Raw genomic sequence first — 17,400 nt, forward strand, 5'->3', positions numbered from 1 at the left:
GCTAGAACTAATGATTCTCTAGGACTTACACTGATCTCTGTCCATGGACTTTCAGCCATTATGGTTGAAGCTAATGGCTAAATAGTTGAGATCAATGGAAAATTTCAACCATGTTATTCACATCCTTGATTTATTAGAGAAAATTAGCAGTCGACCTTTCAAAACCCCACTAATTGACTTTTGCTCATCTTACATGCAACTGTAGTTAATCCATCATAAACTGCTAAGCCAGTCATAAATTTATACGCATTCAGAGGAAAACCAACCATAAAATCCATTTCATTCAATTATTTTTTTGTAGGGGTGAGAAGGTACCTACTATATGTATAAAAAATACATATAATGTACATGTAGTCATATTTTTATCAGACTGAAACAGGGCAGATAAGATCTCCAGATTTCTTTATTTAATAATTTGGGTTAACTGATAGATGTTAGCTAGCTAGCTCCTAAGAAGTTGGAATATTAATGATGGATTTTTAAATTTCTCCTGCTTACAGTCTGTGAACACTAAAAAACGTAAAATTCTACCCTCACAAATGAAGAGGAGTCAGAAACCTATAAACTTCTTCAACCTGAGGAACGGCATTTCTTATGCTCAAGCAGTCGTTCTATGTGCAGGACTTGGTAAGCAGGGACCGTAAAAGGTGACAGACATCTTGAGGAAAACTTCAAAAACGCTGCTCAGGAGGAGTGCCCTCAGACAGGTAGGTGGACTTAAAGAAGAAATGGCTTTGAGATTAAAAATAATATTCTCTAGGGGCGCCTGGGTGGCTCAGTCGGTTGAGCGTCCGACTTCGGCTCAGCTCACGATCTCACGGTCCGTGAGTTCGAGCCCCGCGTCGGGCTCTGTGCTGACAGCTCAGAGCCTGGAGCCTGTTTCAGATTCTGTGTCTCCCTCTCTCTCTGCCCCTCCCCCGTTCATGCTCTGTCTCTCTCTGTCTCAAAAATAAATAAACGTGGAGCGCCTGGGTGGCTCAGTCGGTTAAGCATCCGACTTCGGCTCAGGTCACGATCTCGCGGTCCGCGAGTTCGAGCCCCGCGTCGGGCTCTGGGCTGACGGCTCAGAGCCTGGAGCCTGCTTCCGATTCTGTGTCTCCCTCTCTCTCTGCCCCTCCCCCGTTCATGCTCTGTCTCTCTCTGTCCCAAAAATAAATAAATGTTAAAAAAAAAATTAAAAAAAAAAAAATTAAAAATAAATAAATAAATAAACGTTAAAAAAAAATTTTTTTTTAAATAAGAAATAATAATATTCTCTAAAGAACTAATTCAAATCCCACTTCAGTGAGGAAAACCTGTTCCTGCAGCTGTTCTGAGGGCGCACACACGGCGAGCAGAAGCAGACCACCCCCCAAAGACTTCCTGTGGTGCCGTGGCACAGAACCAGCTGGCCACAAGGCTTGCCACACCACACTCGGTTTACTGAATGCTGACACGCTGCTAACGGAATCATATATCAAGCCACCAATCTGCTGGAGGATGAATTCAAGAATGTATCCAATTACTTCACCGAGAGGGTCTCCTGTGTTTATGTGGATAAAATATATAAAAGGTCTGAATTCATCAGATTTACAAATGTTCTCGAGTCAGTCCATGGGGACCTTTTAAAGACAGAATGAGGTCTTATGAAGAGGGTCATGCAAGCAAAAAGCCAAACGCTTCCCTCCTCACACCTTTCAAAAAAAAAAAAGTGCAATTAGTAGGAATAACAATTAATGAACAAAAAATTTTTGCAATACGATTGATACACTGAATCTCACCAGTGGTAGCATTATAATTTTTAAGTATTCCAAAGTAAAAACAGGTACTTTGGTTATATGTTGGAAAGGGCGATGTCAAAGACATAGGGAACTAAACCCTGGACGAACACCAGATACATTCCACTAAGTGCCAGATCACCAGGCCACCAACCAGAGGTGTGTAGTTACAGAACACGGAACGTTTTGTGGCACGCTGCCAGACTTAGAAAAATCATCTCCCATCCACTGCAGTTCCCTCGCCCAGCGTACTTAAACTGTAGACATCTACAGAAGAACATGAACGCTGCTAGAGATCGGAAGGAAGAAAACAGGTTCCTGTTCACCAAAGACACGTCCTTTGTTGCCATGTCGGTCTCACACACTTTCCACCTTACTCGGGTGCTCTTTAGAGGGTTCATCCTAACTCAAACCTGGTAGGACCCTGCTTACCTTAAAAGACTGCCAGCTGAAACAGTAATAGGATTTGTTATTAACTTTTCAGAAATGAGGGCAATTAATGTATAATTAGCTAGCTGGTATTCTTACAGTCACAGCAAAACTCATTATTAAAGTTTTTAATTACGAGATAATAATTTAGTTTGTCTTTGAGGTCAGGAGGAAAGATATCTTCATGCAATTACAAGATAAGTGGACACACATGGCAAAGACTGCCTCTATGCAGGGATCACAACAAGCAAATGAAGAGAAAACAAATCTGTATCATCACGACTGGGCCCTACAACTGAAGCCTCAAAAAAGCTAGAACATAGCTGTGTCTCTCTGTAAGGGCCACAGCCTGGCTCATGTCCTACCCTCTGCAAAGCCTGACCACTCCACGCTCCTGATACTGACCACCAGTGAACACGAATGTGGGTTTTTTTAAGGAGTTTCTGCAAGTTTTTAAATTCAATTCTTAAATTCTGTGCATAGTTAATTAATCTCTTGGGCCACATACCGACACCACATCTGAATATCTCCAAGCAGACAGACAGAGGAGGTGGACCATGGAGCTAGCTAAGTACTGTTGAAGCCATCAAATACCAAACTCGGCATGTTTCTTTATCTCCTACAGTTGACATTTCCCCCACAGCATTGGAAAGAAACTGCTCTACCTGGCCTCTAAGAGACTTATAATGACATCCAGCTGTTCCAAAGGCAGGATGATGTTTATGATTCCACCATGGACAGATCAATACTGAGTTCTCAAGCCTGTTCTCAAATGTTAGTTGTTGGCCAATCATCCATGCAGACAAATGCATGTATCTCTTGTCTGCGTAGCTACATCAAAGTGGCTAGAAAACGCAGTTAGCAAGCACTAGTGAACACAAAGCATTATTTTGAGACACAGTTACCTCTAGCCAGAATTTTAATTGTTTGGAAAGATTCACAGGCTACCTGACTGAAAAGAGGGATGGAATAACTATTTCCAGCAGGAGAAAGCTTAGATTCATTAGGCCCACAGTATAGTACTATTAAATAAACTTATAGTTTAAAATTGTTCTAAATGCTTAGTAAAAGAAACTTCGTTTCTCTTGTCTATTTTTAATCTCAAAGTCCCTGAAGTACTCCTTTTGTTGTAGGCAACTTCATTTGTCTGTGATTGACTCCCCAGACGACTCTAGGGGAAGTAATTTCCCAAATGTTGATTTTTCTCACCAGCAAAATAAGAGGAGTATCCAGTCCATGGGCTAGCAACCCTAAAGGTGAGAAAGAATAAAATTGTAAACTGCCCAATTTTATAAGAAAATTGTCTTTGACCTTACTTGTCCACAACTTAATCCACAAAATAAGTCATTTACCAAGTCAGTTGAGAAATGAGTAAAATTAAACCGGAGAGAAACACAACTGACAGAGGTCAAGAATGCATGGCCCAGAACGGTGGGAAAGAAATTAAAGCTGAATTGCGGTGGCAGTACCGGGGCCTCCAAGAGTGTGGGTAGAAAAGCCAACTGTGGATAAAATATATTTGGGAAAAAGGGAAACTGGAAAATAGTAGGAATGCTTAAAAAGCTGCCTGTGGCTTAATGAACTTTCCTTCCATCAATTTTTAAAATCACAGTTGTTTCTGAAACTAATTCAGATCCCCTTGGCTGCATTTTAAATTTTCCAGAGCTTTTATCATTGTGTCTGGAAGAGCAGGAAGGGATACAAAAAAAGAAAGCAAGAAAAAGATGTTATCACACAGGAAATCAAAACGAATCAATTTTGTGATGGCATCTGCTACTCTCCTTTTAATGGCACAAGAGTAACAATAGTAACTTCATACTCAGTGACTTCATATGATGACAAGCATCTTTAGGAAATTAACCATATTACCCACTATAATTAGCTCTCTTGCAAGGTTAAATAATAAAAAATTGAAAATTACTGGGTGATTACACTATAATCCCACCAATTCGAAGTTTCTGAATGCACAAACTGCATGGCAACTTGGCAAAGGGAAACAAATGACAATAGAGGCCATGAGTCAAAATGGGCTACCAGAAATCAATGGTCTTTTTTTGGAGGGGGGGGGGGGGGACGAGAGGATTAAATCTGCCGGAAACAAGAACACGGACTGGTAGCAGGTTACGAGAAGTGTAAATCTGAAGTTTCAACTGGGAAGTGCTGTTATACTACAAACATGTGCATGCCTTGGGGCAAAGTTAATTGCAGGCAATTTCACAAGTCACTCCCTGCTCCGTACTATATTATATGGTAGAGGTGTTGAGACAAGTTTTGGTTGCCAGGCTAAGCCTTTTGGTTTTCAGCTGAATATCTGTATTAACACGCCAACTTTCTCCTATTCGTTGTTTTATATTAAATTGGGTTTTTTGTCCTTTGAACTAAGATTCTCTCAAGAATCACAGCAGGAACCGGAATGACTCCAAATTTACCAATTATAGACTAACCTCCAATGCCAGAGTCTTTAGCGGTTGTGTAATGAAAATTTAGTTCACATTTCAGGGATCAGGAAGGTCTAAAAGAAACTTCAAGGTCATCGGCGCCAACCGTTACTATGTACTTTTACAATAAATCGCAATTACCTGCTCCTAAAACTGCCCATGAAAGAAATGTTGAATCTTCTTGAGGAGCAGTTTGGGTCTGAGCAAAATGTCAGAACAATTCTCCCATGCTGAGTACATTTTTGACTACACTCACTCCTTCATGGGTCCCTGCACTTATCTACAGTGTTAGTGTTCTCCACGTTCATATGTTACAGAACACTTAATGATAACTTATACACATGTAAGAGGCAAATAAAAGTTCACTTTGACCAATGTCATTTAATCCTTGTTCCTTACTAAGTGCTTCACAAAGTAACGCTTTACACCAACATTCCATACATGTGATGAAATCAATCTTAAGTCACGCTGGGCTTCTGCTTCCAAATCTGTTCTGAACTTCAAACACCCTCTGGTAGGAAAGTGAAATGGTACGACCACTTGGGAAAATAGTCTGTCACTCCCTCAAAGGTTTGCCCAGCGTTACCATGTCATTCAGCAGTTGTACTCCTAGGTACACACCCAAGAAAAATGGAAACAGATGTCCGCATAGGAATTTTTGTGCACATTTACATAGGCATTATTCAAAACAGCTGAATGGTAGAAACAACCCAAATGTCCATCATCTGACAAATGGATAAAGACGTAATAGCTGTAAAATGGAGTATTATCTGGCCATGAAAGGTATGAAGTACTGATTCATGCTACAAGCTACAACATGGATGAATCTTAAATACAGTATGTGAACTCAAAAAAGCCAGTCACAAAAGACAACATATCATAGATTCCATTATAAAAATTCCAGAATAGGCAAATCTATAGAGACAAAAAGTAGATCGGTCATTACCTAGGGTTCGGGGAGGAAGGTTAAGGGGATGAGGGGGTGACAGCTGAAGGGTATGGGTTTTTTGGTTTTTTTTTTTAAGGTGAAGAAAATCTTCTTCGACGAGAATGTGGTGATGGCTGTACGTAACTGTGACTTTGTTTAAAAACTATCAAATTACATGCTCTAAATGGGTGAATATCATGTATGTGAGTTATAATTCAATAAGCTGTTGTTTTTAAAAAAATCTGTTCTGAGATGTGAAGTACTTGAGAATCAGCAAATCTCTTCCACAAAGCTTTTCTGGTCAACAGTAAAAGAATTAGTTGAAGTCCAATTTACTTTACTGTAATTGGAACCAGCTCGTAGTATTTTGTTATGTACATTTCTAAAATGTGAATGCAGTTGAAGAAAATACATCATTACATCAGCTATTCCAGGCAGTCTGCCATGAGACATTTTTACCAAAAACACATCTTGAAAGGAATCCATTTAACCAACCTCAGAGTATATGTTCTTTCTTGTTGCCTCATCTCCCCATAAGCCGTTGTATCCCTAAAATTCTCATGTTTCACAGTACTAGGCGTGATTAGTTCAGTCAATAATTCCACAAATATCTGAACCCTTATTGTACACCAGGCACTGTTTCAGGTGCTTGTATACATGTGTGCACACACACAGCCCCTACTCTTGTGGAGCTTACAGTCTAATAAGATAAACGATAAACAAATACTGGCTTTAAACACAGATTTTTAAAACAGGCTGCTATGCTATGGAGGAATGTTGTTTTAGATGGAGTAGCTAGGAAAGGAGGCTTCTCTGAGAGATGACTGAGGTGAGAAAAGAAGGTGTCAGCCATACAAAGACCAGGGAGGGTAACTCCAGGCAGAGGAAATGATTCTTAAATGGCAGAATCAGGAGGAGAAAACACAAAAGAAGGATTAACTGTGTGCTGCTGGTGACCAGCCTTCCACTGTGAGTCTCATGCACCGTCCTAGTACAGGCAAGTCTGGCAAAGTAGTCTGCAGACTGTGGCTGGAATAAAAAGGTCTCCTAATTCTTCAGTAAGAAAGGCTCCCTCCGGTCAAGCCCTGCCTAAGGTGACTTTGTTGAACCTCTTGGGGACTGTGTGTTGCCTGCACCACTGACTCTTTCACCGCATATGGGTACGAGGCTCTGCTAGGGAGTGCTGGGACACAGACACCAGACGTGCACCCCAGAGACCCCTATGACCGGAAACAATCTAGTGGCACAAAAAAGTAGGCATGAACAACACACACAGGTAAGAAGTAAAAATGGGCCACAAAAAGCTATCAAATGTAGGGGTGTGCAGAGATCAATTGCAGCTGGAGCATCAGGGGAAGCCTCACGGGGGGGGGGGGGGGGAGTGGGACACGAGAGCAAAGAGGCCCATGACGCCTGACAACCTGGACATGTGGGGGAATACAGACTGATCTGTTGTATCCCTAATTAACTTACATAGATTTCCACATATTTGTAGCTGCCCAAGTTACAAGCTCAGGCAGAAAGGGCCTGATATTCCTTACGTATCTCTGTGACGCTGAGCATTGTACTGCATAGAGCTGTGCAATTCACAGGTTGGTTCACTATAAGAGAGGAGATGTTGATTTCAGCACTGAGGCAAGGCTTCATAATGAGGTTTTGGCCTTCAAAACAGAGGACTCCCCAAACCTGTTAATGCACCACCTCACTTCACAGGGACATTGCTAGGAGTTTTTCCAAAAGTCAAAGGGATTACAGGTAAACACGTACACAATGTGCTTCTGAACACACACGTATGTTTACATGTTTATTTGTATGTCTGCATATGTACATCACTATACCTTAAGCTCAAAATCTCACAAGATTATTTTAAACTTCCGTTGCTAAGTCAAAGTTTGTACTTAAGAGAAAATATTTTTTTCACTGATCAAACATTCCCATCCAGGCCCTCTTAATCCCTTCCCATTCCCAACAAAACATCTTAAACCAAAGAAAAGGCAAACAACATTTTTTAGGCAGTGTCTCAACATCTCTAAAAAATATTCCATGGCCAAACTCACCATAGAGAGCTGTCCAAGTTTGATTAATTACATCTAGACACACAGTTCCTGACCTGAAACAGATGGAAAGAATGGCATTTTTTTAAAAATTAGAAAGCTAGTTGCATGTACCTGGCACCTAATTTTATTTATCAAGAATAGTATGAAAGAAAGAAAGAAAGAAAGAAAGAAAGAAAGAAAGAAAGAAAGAAAAGAAGGAAGGAAGGAAGGAAGGAAGGAAAGAAAAAACATCCCAATTAGGGAAGTATGATGAAGAGCAGAATATATACAAAGTCTTACTGTTTCCTCAGAGATTAAAAGGAAAAATCAGCAACTATACAATGGTGAAATCAGACAACACCTTCACCAGGTGATTGGAATTAACACTGGCAACCAGGGGCAGACAAACCTGTGTACCTCCCCAGTAGCCCGAGGACACAATTACACTTTGTGGTTTTCTGGTCTTAAGTACATATTCTGAATCTAATGATGAGGAAACATCAGACAACCCCAAATTGAGGGATGGTCTAAAATAACCCATCTATATTCTTTTTTTTAAATGTCAACTTTATAAAAGCTGAGGAACTATTCCGGATTAAAGTATTTTAAATAAACGTGTAATTAAAGTAGTTTAAAGAAACAAGTAAATGCAATACATGATCACGGACTGGATATTTTACTTACGGGGGAAAACTAAGTGCCAAAAAGGTACACTGCTGGAATGTGGCAGTAGGTTAAAACTGACACTCAATTCCTGAACCCAGCGAGTATACTGTGCTTATGTAACAAAACATCTTTGTTGTTAGGATGACTGATACAAGTATAAAAAGGCAGTAGGGCATGATGTGTGTATACAACCTACTCACACGGAGTTCAGAATACCGTGTGTGTGTGTGTGTGTAATAGCAAAATTTAGCCATGACGAGACTGCAGAACAAAAAAAGCATGTATTGTAAACAGCATCAGAAATACACAATAGGAGGCACATTTTAAAATATCACTAATAAAATATTAGAAGGAAAGAAAGCGTACGTAAGACTCATTAACTGAAATGAAACCACAGTCATTCATGTTTGCTTTACTCTCAAGAACTAAGAAACACTTTAAGGGCTGAAAATAGTGAATCTGTATACAGAAAACTTAGATCTCTGAATTGTGTCTATGCAAAGAGAAAAGAGATGTGGAATATTACACATGCTAGCTGGGTATCAGGGGGAATAAAGGACCTACTCATGGCAATGGGAAAACTAAGCAGCCCAACAGCAGAATGTGCACTAATGTGGTTTAAAATATCATATCCCTGGGACTCTATAGTTTAAGTGACCATACGGTCCTCTCTGTTGATAAAATCTAGAAAGATAATTGAGGTGCCTTTTTTTTTTTTTTAAATAATGGAGAGAGAGAGATGAATGCTAGTAAGGGCAGTTGCTGCTAAGATTTAAACATTTTTAAATAGTTACTTACGCTTCATCAATGTTGGGATGGAAAATTTTATTCATGAATCCTGTAAAAAGAGATGTTAATTAGCAGCAAAAAGTATCCAGAGAACAATTCGTTTTAAAGTATTTTAGTACTGGAAACAATTTCATTATTAGAAAAAGGTGATGATACCCATAACTCATTACTTTTAATCTTAGATGTTTGGTTACTGTTAATACTATATGATCTGACAGTGTCACTTACTTAAAACACAGGGTTCTATCAGAGTTCTATTAAAAAACAATGAGCAAACTTTGAAAGCAATGCGCTTCCTATACAAAATAATCATTAAGAGAAATTGTCTTCTGAGCTATGAAGGTACTTGCGAAGAAAATTTGTAGTTCTAAGTGGGTTATACCTAGTACTGATTACTTTTATCAGCAAGTTAAGAAAGCTACCCTGACTTCCCGCCCAAGTTTTATTGTTCAGTCTCTAAATTTGGAGGTTCTGCATTTAAACTTCTCCTTCTGAAGCTCAGTTACCGGTATCGTACCACCACACTGGGTGCGGAACATGAATGAAGCTGTTGAAACACTAAAGGAATACCGCTACCAAACCACAAAGGATTTCATCACAGTGACCAAAATATTTAACTTTAGTCTACTCATTCCAGGAAACCCAGTTTTGACTAAAATTGGGGCAACCAAGAAATGAGGCAAGGAATTAAAAAAGAAAAATCTGTAAGATGGCTGTATCTGTCAGGGATTCAAGTTTTTTGATCTATCCCTAGAAGAACAAGTAGAGACTAACAAAAGTAAGTAGGGACTTATAAAGAGTTTATTTTTAAGCAATCTCCACACCCAACGTGGTGCTCAAACTCACAACCCTGAGATCAAGAATCGCATGTGTTACTGACTGAGTCGGCCAGGCGCCCCTAGACTTTAACATACATATTGACGTTTAAATTCCAAGGAGAAATTAGTTTTTAGTCTAATTAAAACCAGTGACTGAATCAGTTTGTATATATACAAATGACAATACGCGAAAGCAGAGGTCCACTGTCAGAGCTGTCATTTTATCATCCATATCATCTCATCTCAAGACTTTATTCCATTCCATACTTTTGATAAATTGAAGTTCCCTACTAAAGTGACTATCATTGTGTCCCTCTCAATCCCACCCTCCCTGACCCCCACCTCGTATGTTTCTCTTTCCCTCATTCACAATGTATTTGGTCAACACCTACGTGTCAGGCACTGTGCTTGTTCAGGGTATGAGATAAGTAAGGCAGTACACGGTTCTCCTGGACGTCAGCGCAGCACCGAGACAAGACACAAGGACGTAAGTGCAATATGCACAAAGAACGGACACAGCTGGAGGGAAAGAGGAAGGTACCAGGAGAGATGCAGAGAAGTGGCATCAGAGGAGGATCCTCAGGGACGAGTTCCAACAAAGGTCATTACCTGGGAAAATCTAACAACCTTCTCTAGACTTAGAAAACGGGGTTAATAATACAAAATTCCAGGTATCCCACAGTCTTCACTTGCTCTAGTCACTCTAATACTATGTTTCTACTTTTTTAAATTGTTTTTAAATTTTTTTGTGTTGGAATGGCTTCATGTTCTTACTGCTGTTAAGAGAGCTCAAGCAATGTTTAAATTACTCTAATGCAAAAAGAAATGCCTTGTGTCCAATTACGATTTCATATTAATTTTTCATTAAGGAAATAAGATGCTTCCAAGTCTAGATTTAAGAAGTCTGTGTTTATTGAAGAGATTAAACTAAGCCAATACAAACGTTCATGTCTTAATGTTAAGAGGATAAAAATTCTGTATGACCCTAGAAAAACACTAATAAATGTGTTCGAGAAGACCCATGAGGATATTCATTGCAGCTTTATTTATAAAAGCCAAAAACCTAATGCAATCCTATCAAAAGGGACTAGGGGAACTGTAGTAATATCCACATGTTGGGAGTCCGATAAAGCCAAGGTAATGAACTAGATCAGTAAGTATCAACTTGGATAGACCCATCGCTAAGGGGAGAAAAAAAAAGCTGTATGAATTTACAGCATGATAACATTTAGATGAACTAAAACAAAGCAACACTACATATCTCTATGGTAACAAGTATAGAAAACTGTACTGAACCAACATATATACTAAACTTAAAAAGTAATTATTTCAGTGAGGGTGCAGGGTCAAGGTCATGGTGGGAACAGGGAACAGAATGGGAATGGTGATTAAAGATGAATCTATCTGTAACACTATATTCCTTTTAAAAAGAGATAAAGAGAGAAAGTACTTGTATTTTTTTTTTTTTTTCAAAGTCTGCACATAGGAAACTGGAAGCAAACATCTACAACTGTTAACAGCACTTAATTCTTTGTGGTGGGAATATTTTCTCCATTACACTTTTCAGATTACATCACTACCCCCACCCCCATCCTGTACCAGAAATGGGATCACAGCAATGTAAAAAATAGAAGGAAACAAACAAGTGTCAACAGTAGTCAACTTTGAGAGACTCCCACATTCTATTATTCTCCTGAATTTCCAAAATTTCTATACTGTGTAATTTATTTTTTATTTTTTATTTTTTTTAACGTTTATTTATTTTTGAGACAGAGAGAGACAGAGCATGAATGGGGGAGGGTCAGAGAGAGGGAGACACAGAATCCGAAACAGGCTCCGGGCTCTGAGCTGTCAGCACAGGGGCCCGATGTGGGGCTCGAACTCACGGACCTCGAGATTGTGACCTGAGCCGAAGTCGGCGCTCAACCGACTGAGCCACCCAGGCGCCCCTATACTGTGTAATTTTAATAATTGAAAAAAAAACCTTACTAATTGAGAAAAAAAATGTTAAAAAAAATTAAAAATGTAGGAAACACTCTTTTTTTTTTTTACATTTTTTTTTAATTTTTTTTTTTTAACGTTTATTTATTTTTGAGACAGAGAGAGACAGAGCATAAACGGGGGAGGGGCAGAGAGAGGGAGACACAGAATCGGAAACAGGCTCCGGGCTCTGAGCCACCAGCCCAGAGCCTGACGCGGGGATCGAACTCGTGGACCGCGAGATCGTGACCTGAGCCGAAGTCGGACGCTTAACCGACTGAGCCACCCAGGCGCCCCTATTTATTTTTTGAGAGACATAGAGAGACAGAGCACAAGTTGGGGAGGGGCAGAGAGAGAAGGAGACACAGAATCCGAAGCAGGCTCTGGGCTCCGGACTGTCGGCACAGAGCCTGATGCAGGGTTCGAACTCACAGACTGTGAGATCATGACCTGAGCCGAAGTCGGACGCTTAACCGACTGAGCCAATCAGGCACCCCAATGCAGGAAACATTCTAAAGCGGACCTAATTATACACAGGTTATCCAGTGCTGAACCATTTTTAAGGAAGAAGGTCACTAAAATCAACTATTTTATTTTCTCTCAAATCTTAAACACTTTTTTGTTTAAATATTACAAGTTCAATACAAAAAAAAAAAATCAAAAGATCTTCAGATGATAAGACATATGGTCCTCAAGATCAGTTACATACAGGAATATACTGCTATTACAACTGCCAAGAACCTTTCTGATGAGTGGGAAACAATGTTTAGCCACTAGATGGTTTAATTCAAGAGACTTGTTCTATTATGTGAAAAGTATTTTGGCTTGAAGCTACAACAAAGAACTCACAATTCATTCTTGATGCTGAAAATCCTGCTTCTGCTAGATGTCTCCTAAGTAACACCTCGGAAAGCAACATGTATGGCAGAGGTCCCCGGTGCTACAGGTAAGAATCACCTGGAGAACTCTTTAAAAACAAGTGCTACGCTAGAATGTGGCAAGTGTTATGGAGGAAGAACAGCAGAGAAGGGGACTCAGGACAGGAATGCTTGGGTGGGAGCTGCAATTTTAAATGGGATTGGCAGGGAGGGCCTTATGGAGAAGCGGACAATCGGAAGGAGTGAAGGAGGTAAGGGAGGAATCATTCAGTATCTAGGGGAAGAGTGTCTATATAACGCGAACAGCCAAGTGCAAAATGCATCAGGAGCTCAGCAAAGGGAGTATTAGGAGACCAGTAAAGGGAGTGGTGAGGCTGAAGCGTGATGAATAAGGAGAAGCCTAGAAGTGAGGTCAGAGAGGTGAGGAGCATTTGTGGGCCCTTTTAAGGATGCTGATTTCCATTCTGAGTGAGGTGGGAAGCCAGAGACTATGCTAGAATGGTGTTACATACAATCCCTCAAGATTTTTTGTTGGTTTTTAACACAAGCCTTATCTCTGGGCAGGGGGGAGGGGGTGGGGGGCTAATAAGGGAACAGCTCAGTAAGGTCACAGCACCAGCACATTGGTGCTGGGGACAGAACAAAGGTCCCGAGCAAAATGAGTGAGCTGTGTTCTGCTTTAGAATGTTTCATACATTTATAATTTTTTTTTAAATTGAAAGGTTTTTTTTTTCCAATTATTAAAATTCACAATGCAGAAATTTTGGAAAGTCAGAAGAGTAAGAACGGAACTTCAACAATTTCATGTCATAGGGAACCTCAAAGGTGTAAGTTGAGAAAATAGCTAGAGTCAAAAGAGATTTAAATGTTTACCAAAAACGGTCTCTGAAAGATTAAAGTGCCTCCCTTCTGGTACAAGGCCCAGAGATTCCATTTGGAATCAATACAGCTTCCACACTGTTTTCAATTAAGTTGAAATTCTGGCTTGGTTGAATCCAAGAGTACATAACAGGGAGGGCCAAAAAGGACTCAGTAAACATACTCTTAGTAACAAATGGGTTGGGGGTGCCTCAGTGGCTCTGTTGGTTAAGCATCCAATTTTGGCTCAGGTCATGATCTCACAGTTGGTGAGTTCGAGGCCCATGTCGGGCTCTCTGCTATCAGCACAGAGCTTTGGATCCTCTGTCTACCTCCCGCCCCACTCATGCACACGTACTCTCTCTCTCTCTCAAAAACAAACAAACAAGGAAGGAAGGAAGGAAGGAAGGAAGGAAGGAAGGAAGGAAGGAAGGAAAGAAGGAAGGAAGGAAAGAAGGAAGAAAAAGAAATGGGTTGGAGCCCAGACCCCAGTGCCCCTGCTAAGTATAAAACATCATCTGTGCTCTGAGACAGAGGGCAAAATCAGACTGGAAAAAGAAAAGTATTAACAGGGGCTTGAGGTCTAGTCCCAACCCTGCTATTAACTGCAGACCTTGGGAAAGTCCCTTTACCTCTCAGCCTGTTTCTTTACCTGAAATAGCTAGACTGTATTATCTCCAAAACCCCCATTCTTATTCTGTTTATAAAGTAACTATCGGCACTAAAAATCTAGGATTTAATAACAATGGCCAGAGCTCTGACAACAGAGGACTTTAGAGGAAATGTCTAAAGTTAAGTCCATAAAGGAAATTAATTCTGCAGGGCACATTTTTAGGTACAGAAATATTCTAGAGAATACAAAGCTAACAACATGCTAAAATACCACAAAGAGACACAGAATCCACTGACTGGTCCAAAGTAGGCAGAAATAGTTTATACCTTTGCCTTTGAGGAACAAGTTTAACCAGACCGATTCTGCCCAAAAAACAATCTCCAGACTACAATGATCTCTTCCGATACCAGGCATTTTCAATGGTTAGAAAAATACCCAAAGTAAGTAAACAGAACGGAGTATATATCCTTTAACATTTGCTCTTGGACAAGCTGTGGGCAGTATTTCTGGCAAAGCCCTTTACACGCTGAATGATGATGGCAACAATGGCACTTCTGGACGAGGAGGGGAGGAGACACAGAAAGAACAGGCCAGGAATTCAGAGAAGGAACATTCTCAGGACTCAGCGTGTTTGCCCTGGCATGTCCTCCTTCCTTTTGGCAATGCGATCACCACACTAACGAATACGTCTGCGACAAGAGAATTTTCCCAACACTTGTTTCCATTCAACCAGGAACTAGCTTGAAGATATTTTAAGAAAACAGATTTTGAAAACTGCTTTTGCGAAAACATGATAGGCGGAAGCAAGTCATTTTTAATCTACATGATTTAAGATTTTATTCACAACCAGACATTTTCTAATGATATATATATTTCAGTGATTTGACCAGATAAAATCCAGAACTCCTTCAAATCTCTGAGACAATTATCCTCTGGCACGACCCAAGCACTTATAAAAGGGAAGGCAACAGGAACAAATGCTTAGCTAGAAAGCTCACCACCTCTGTCCTCTATCTTTTAGCAGAGGGGAATGAGGTGATTTATAATTCTGGAGGAGGAATCCAAATCATGCTTAGTTGATGTGAAAAACTGCATTATCTCATAAAATGAAAGATTATTAAAAAGGAAAAATATGCCACGCTTTAGCTTGTGACACTCCCAATACTCAACTGTTCTAGACTAACACATCTTTTGACCCATAGGCTAACAGGCAGAGGAAGTAAATAACATCATGCCGAGTCATGCTGAAAACTGGTGTTTATTTCAGCCCGTTTCTGTGTCTCATCCCAGCAGGGGATCTGTACAAAGTTGTACATGCTTTCCAGTAACTTCAGATACTGGGGTCAATATGTAAATAAAGGTGGCAAAAATTAATCACCTTTGTTTTACTTGTGAGGATATTTTTAATGATCAAACGTGTGGACAGAATGAAATAACCTAGGGCCAGTCATCTACACAGAAATTTCCTTCAGAATAATCTTGAGAAATGAGAGGTCCGACAAGTGACTCATGAAACAAGGTAAATCCACCCTGAGGTGAGTAGGTGAAAAACGCCGAAGGCAAAAATAGAGGAGCTCCATCCCAGGGATAAAATGAGCTGGGACTGCAGACGGCTAAGGCGGCTGTGGCTGATGCAATTTAATTACGAGTTTATGAATCCCTGTGAGAAAAGGGTGAGTGAAAACATTAAGTCATTCTGATATTCCATCTTCATGATAGATGCCCGCACAAGGTAGACCACTCAGAATCAAACTGATGGACTCGTTTCTTAGGCGGATGTAATTGTTTCGGATCTATCTATTAAAGACTGGATCTTATCGCTCCTAGCAGCATCTCGGACTGTACATTTTTTTAGGGTAGTAACTTGGATCTCCATTCCTAGCCTGCAGGAGGCGACCAGGGTTGGGATGTTCCAGCTAAAAAAGGGGGGGGGGGGGCTGCTGGCTTCACCAGTGACAGCCATGCCGCCAGCTCTGTGCATTAGCGCACACTCAGAGATTTTCATCTTACCTCAGACGGCCAGGCCCAGCCCGTGGCAGCCCGCACCCAGGCAGAGGCCTCTTCCGAGAGCCGAGCCTTTCCTACTCAGGAGAGATGGACCTGGGCCGGTCTCTTCTTGGGTGAGGAACCCAGCAAGGAGCTCACTCTCAATGCCCTGTGTCATGGGAACTTCTGAACCGATCCTGTGTGTGTTTAGGAGATCTAAACTCAACAAGGGGTCGTCTTTTCTGTTTCTTCCTTTCTCTCGGATAATATGGAATCTGAGGGATGGGCTGGATGGATAAGAAAAGTTTACTTATAACTAAGAAAAGGCGAAGTGTTATCCTTCAACAGCCTAACCCTGCTACCAACCTAGCAGCCTACCAAAACCTGCGAGCCTTAAATCTACTCTCCTGTAGTTTCATTTGTGGAAGACTGTAATGCTCTCTTTCCTGTCTCCACAGGGTCTCTTTCACTCTCCTGATCATTCATATAACCACACTGTCTGAATCTGGAGGACTTTGTTCTCATGGTCATTACTCCCTGCCTCAGTAGAGGCAGCATAGGACACAGTTGGCCACTCTTCTTAAATAAAGTCGTGGTTAAAAGATCAGGCTCCAGTCACACGGCCCAAGTTTCACTCTGCAAGCCTCAAGCAAGTTAAGAGTCACTGAATCTCTTTGCCTTTGTTATGAATAAAGCTAAGTTAAATTTTGGTATCTGCACATCATAGGACTGTTATGAAGATTAAATGAATATATGTATGGCATTTGACCAGCAACTGGCACACAGTAAGTACTCAACGTTATTAGAAGGCTCATGAGCTCAGGCAAGTAATTTCACCTCACTCTCCTCATCCTAAAGATGAAAGTATCTGCCCCTACCTACTCCTCTCTCAATCCTTTAGAAGTGTCCGGAGCATTAGAGTATATTTTGATTAGTGGGTATTAGGCTTCCTATAACCCCATCACACTGGAAATAGAAAATACAGGTACTCTAACATTTATCATGAAGAAGACCATTCTAATTGCATTTGGTTTGGGGGGAAAAGACCAGACTGGAAACCAGAAGGCAGACTCTGCAATTAGTTAGTAGTCAGTCATTTATCTCCACCTTCCCGAGTCTCAGTTTTACTATCCTTAAACTGAGACAACTGGATGATATCATCTTTGACGTTCCTTCTAGCATTATGTTTTCACCAACACCAGAAATATGAACAAACCTTAAGTT

The 17,400-nt window shown here is 40.5% G+C and overlaps 1 protein-coding gene across 9 annotated transcripts in view; it reads right to left on the reverse strand.

Moving 5' to 3' along the window:
* Positions 1-17,400, reverse strand: part of UBE2H (ubiquitin conjugating enzyme E2 H) — a 102,756-nt gene that overhangs the window by 16,259 nt on the left and 69,097 nt on the right. For 6 of the 9 annotated variants that reach the window (XM_060633147.3, XM_060633141.3, XM_060633142.3 and 3 more), the window contains 2 exons: positions 9,053-9,092; positions 7,610-7,662 (listed from right to left, as the gene is read on the reverse strand). The exons of 2 other annotated variants lie outside the window; for them this stretch is intronic. In XM_060633147.3, coding sequence (XP_060489130.1) covers positions 7,610-7,662; positions 9,053-9,092 — 93 coding nt within the window. Of the gene's footprint in view, positions 1-7,609; positions 7,663-9,052; positions 9,093-16,200; positions 16,464-17,400 lie in introns of those variants that run through there. One more of the 9 variants, XM_078439584.2, reaches the window with a different exon arrangement.

This window comes from Panthera onca, chromosome A2, assembly GCF_046562875.1.
Source record: "Panthera onca isolate mPanOnc1 chromosome A2, mPanOnc1 haplotype 2, whole genome shotgun sequence".
Taxonomy (NCBI): domain Eukaryota; kingdom Metazoa; phylum Chordata; class Mammalia; order Carnivora; family Felidae; genus Panthera; species Panthera onca.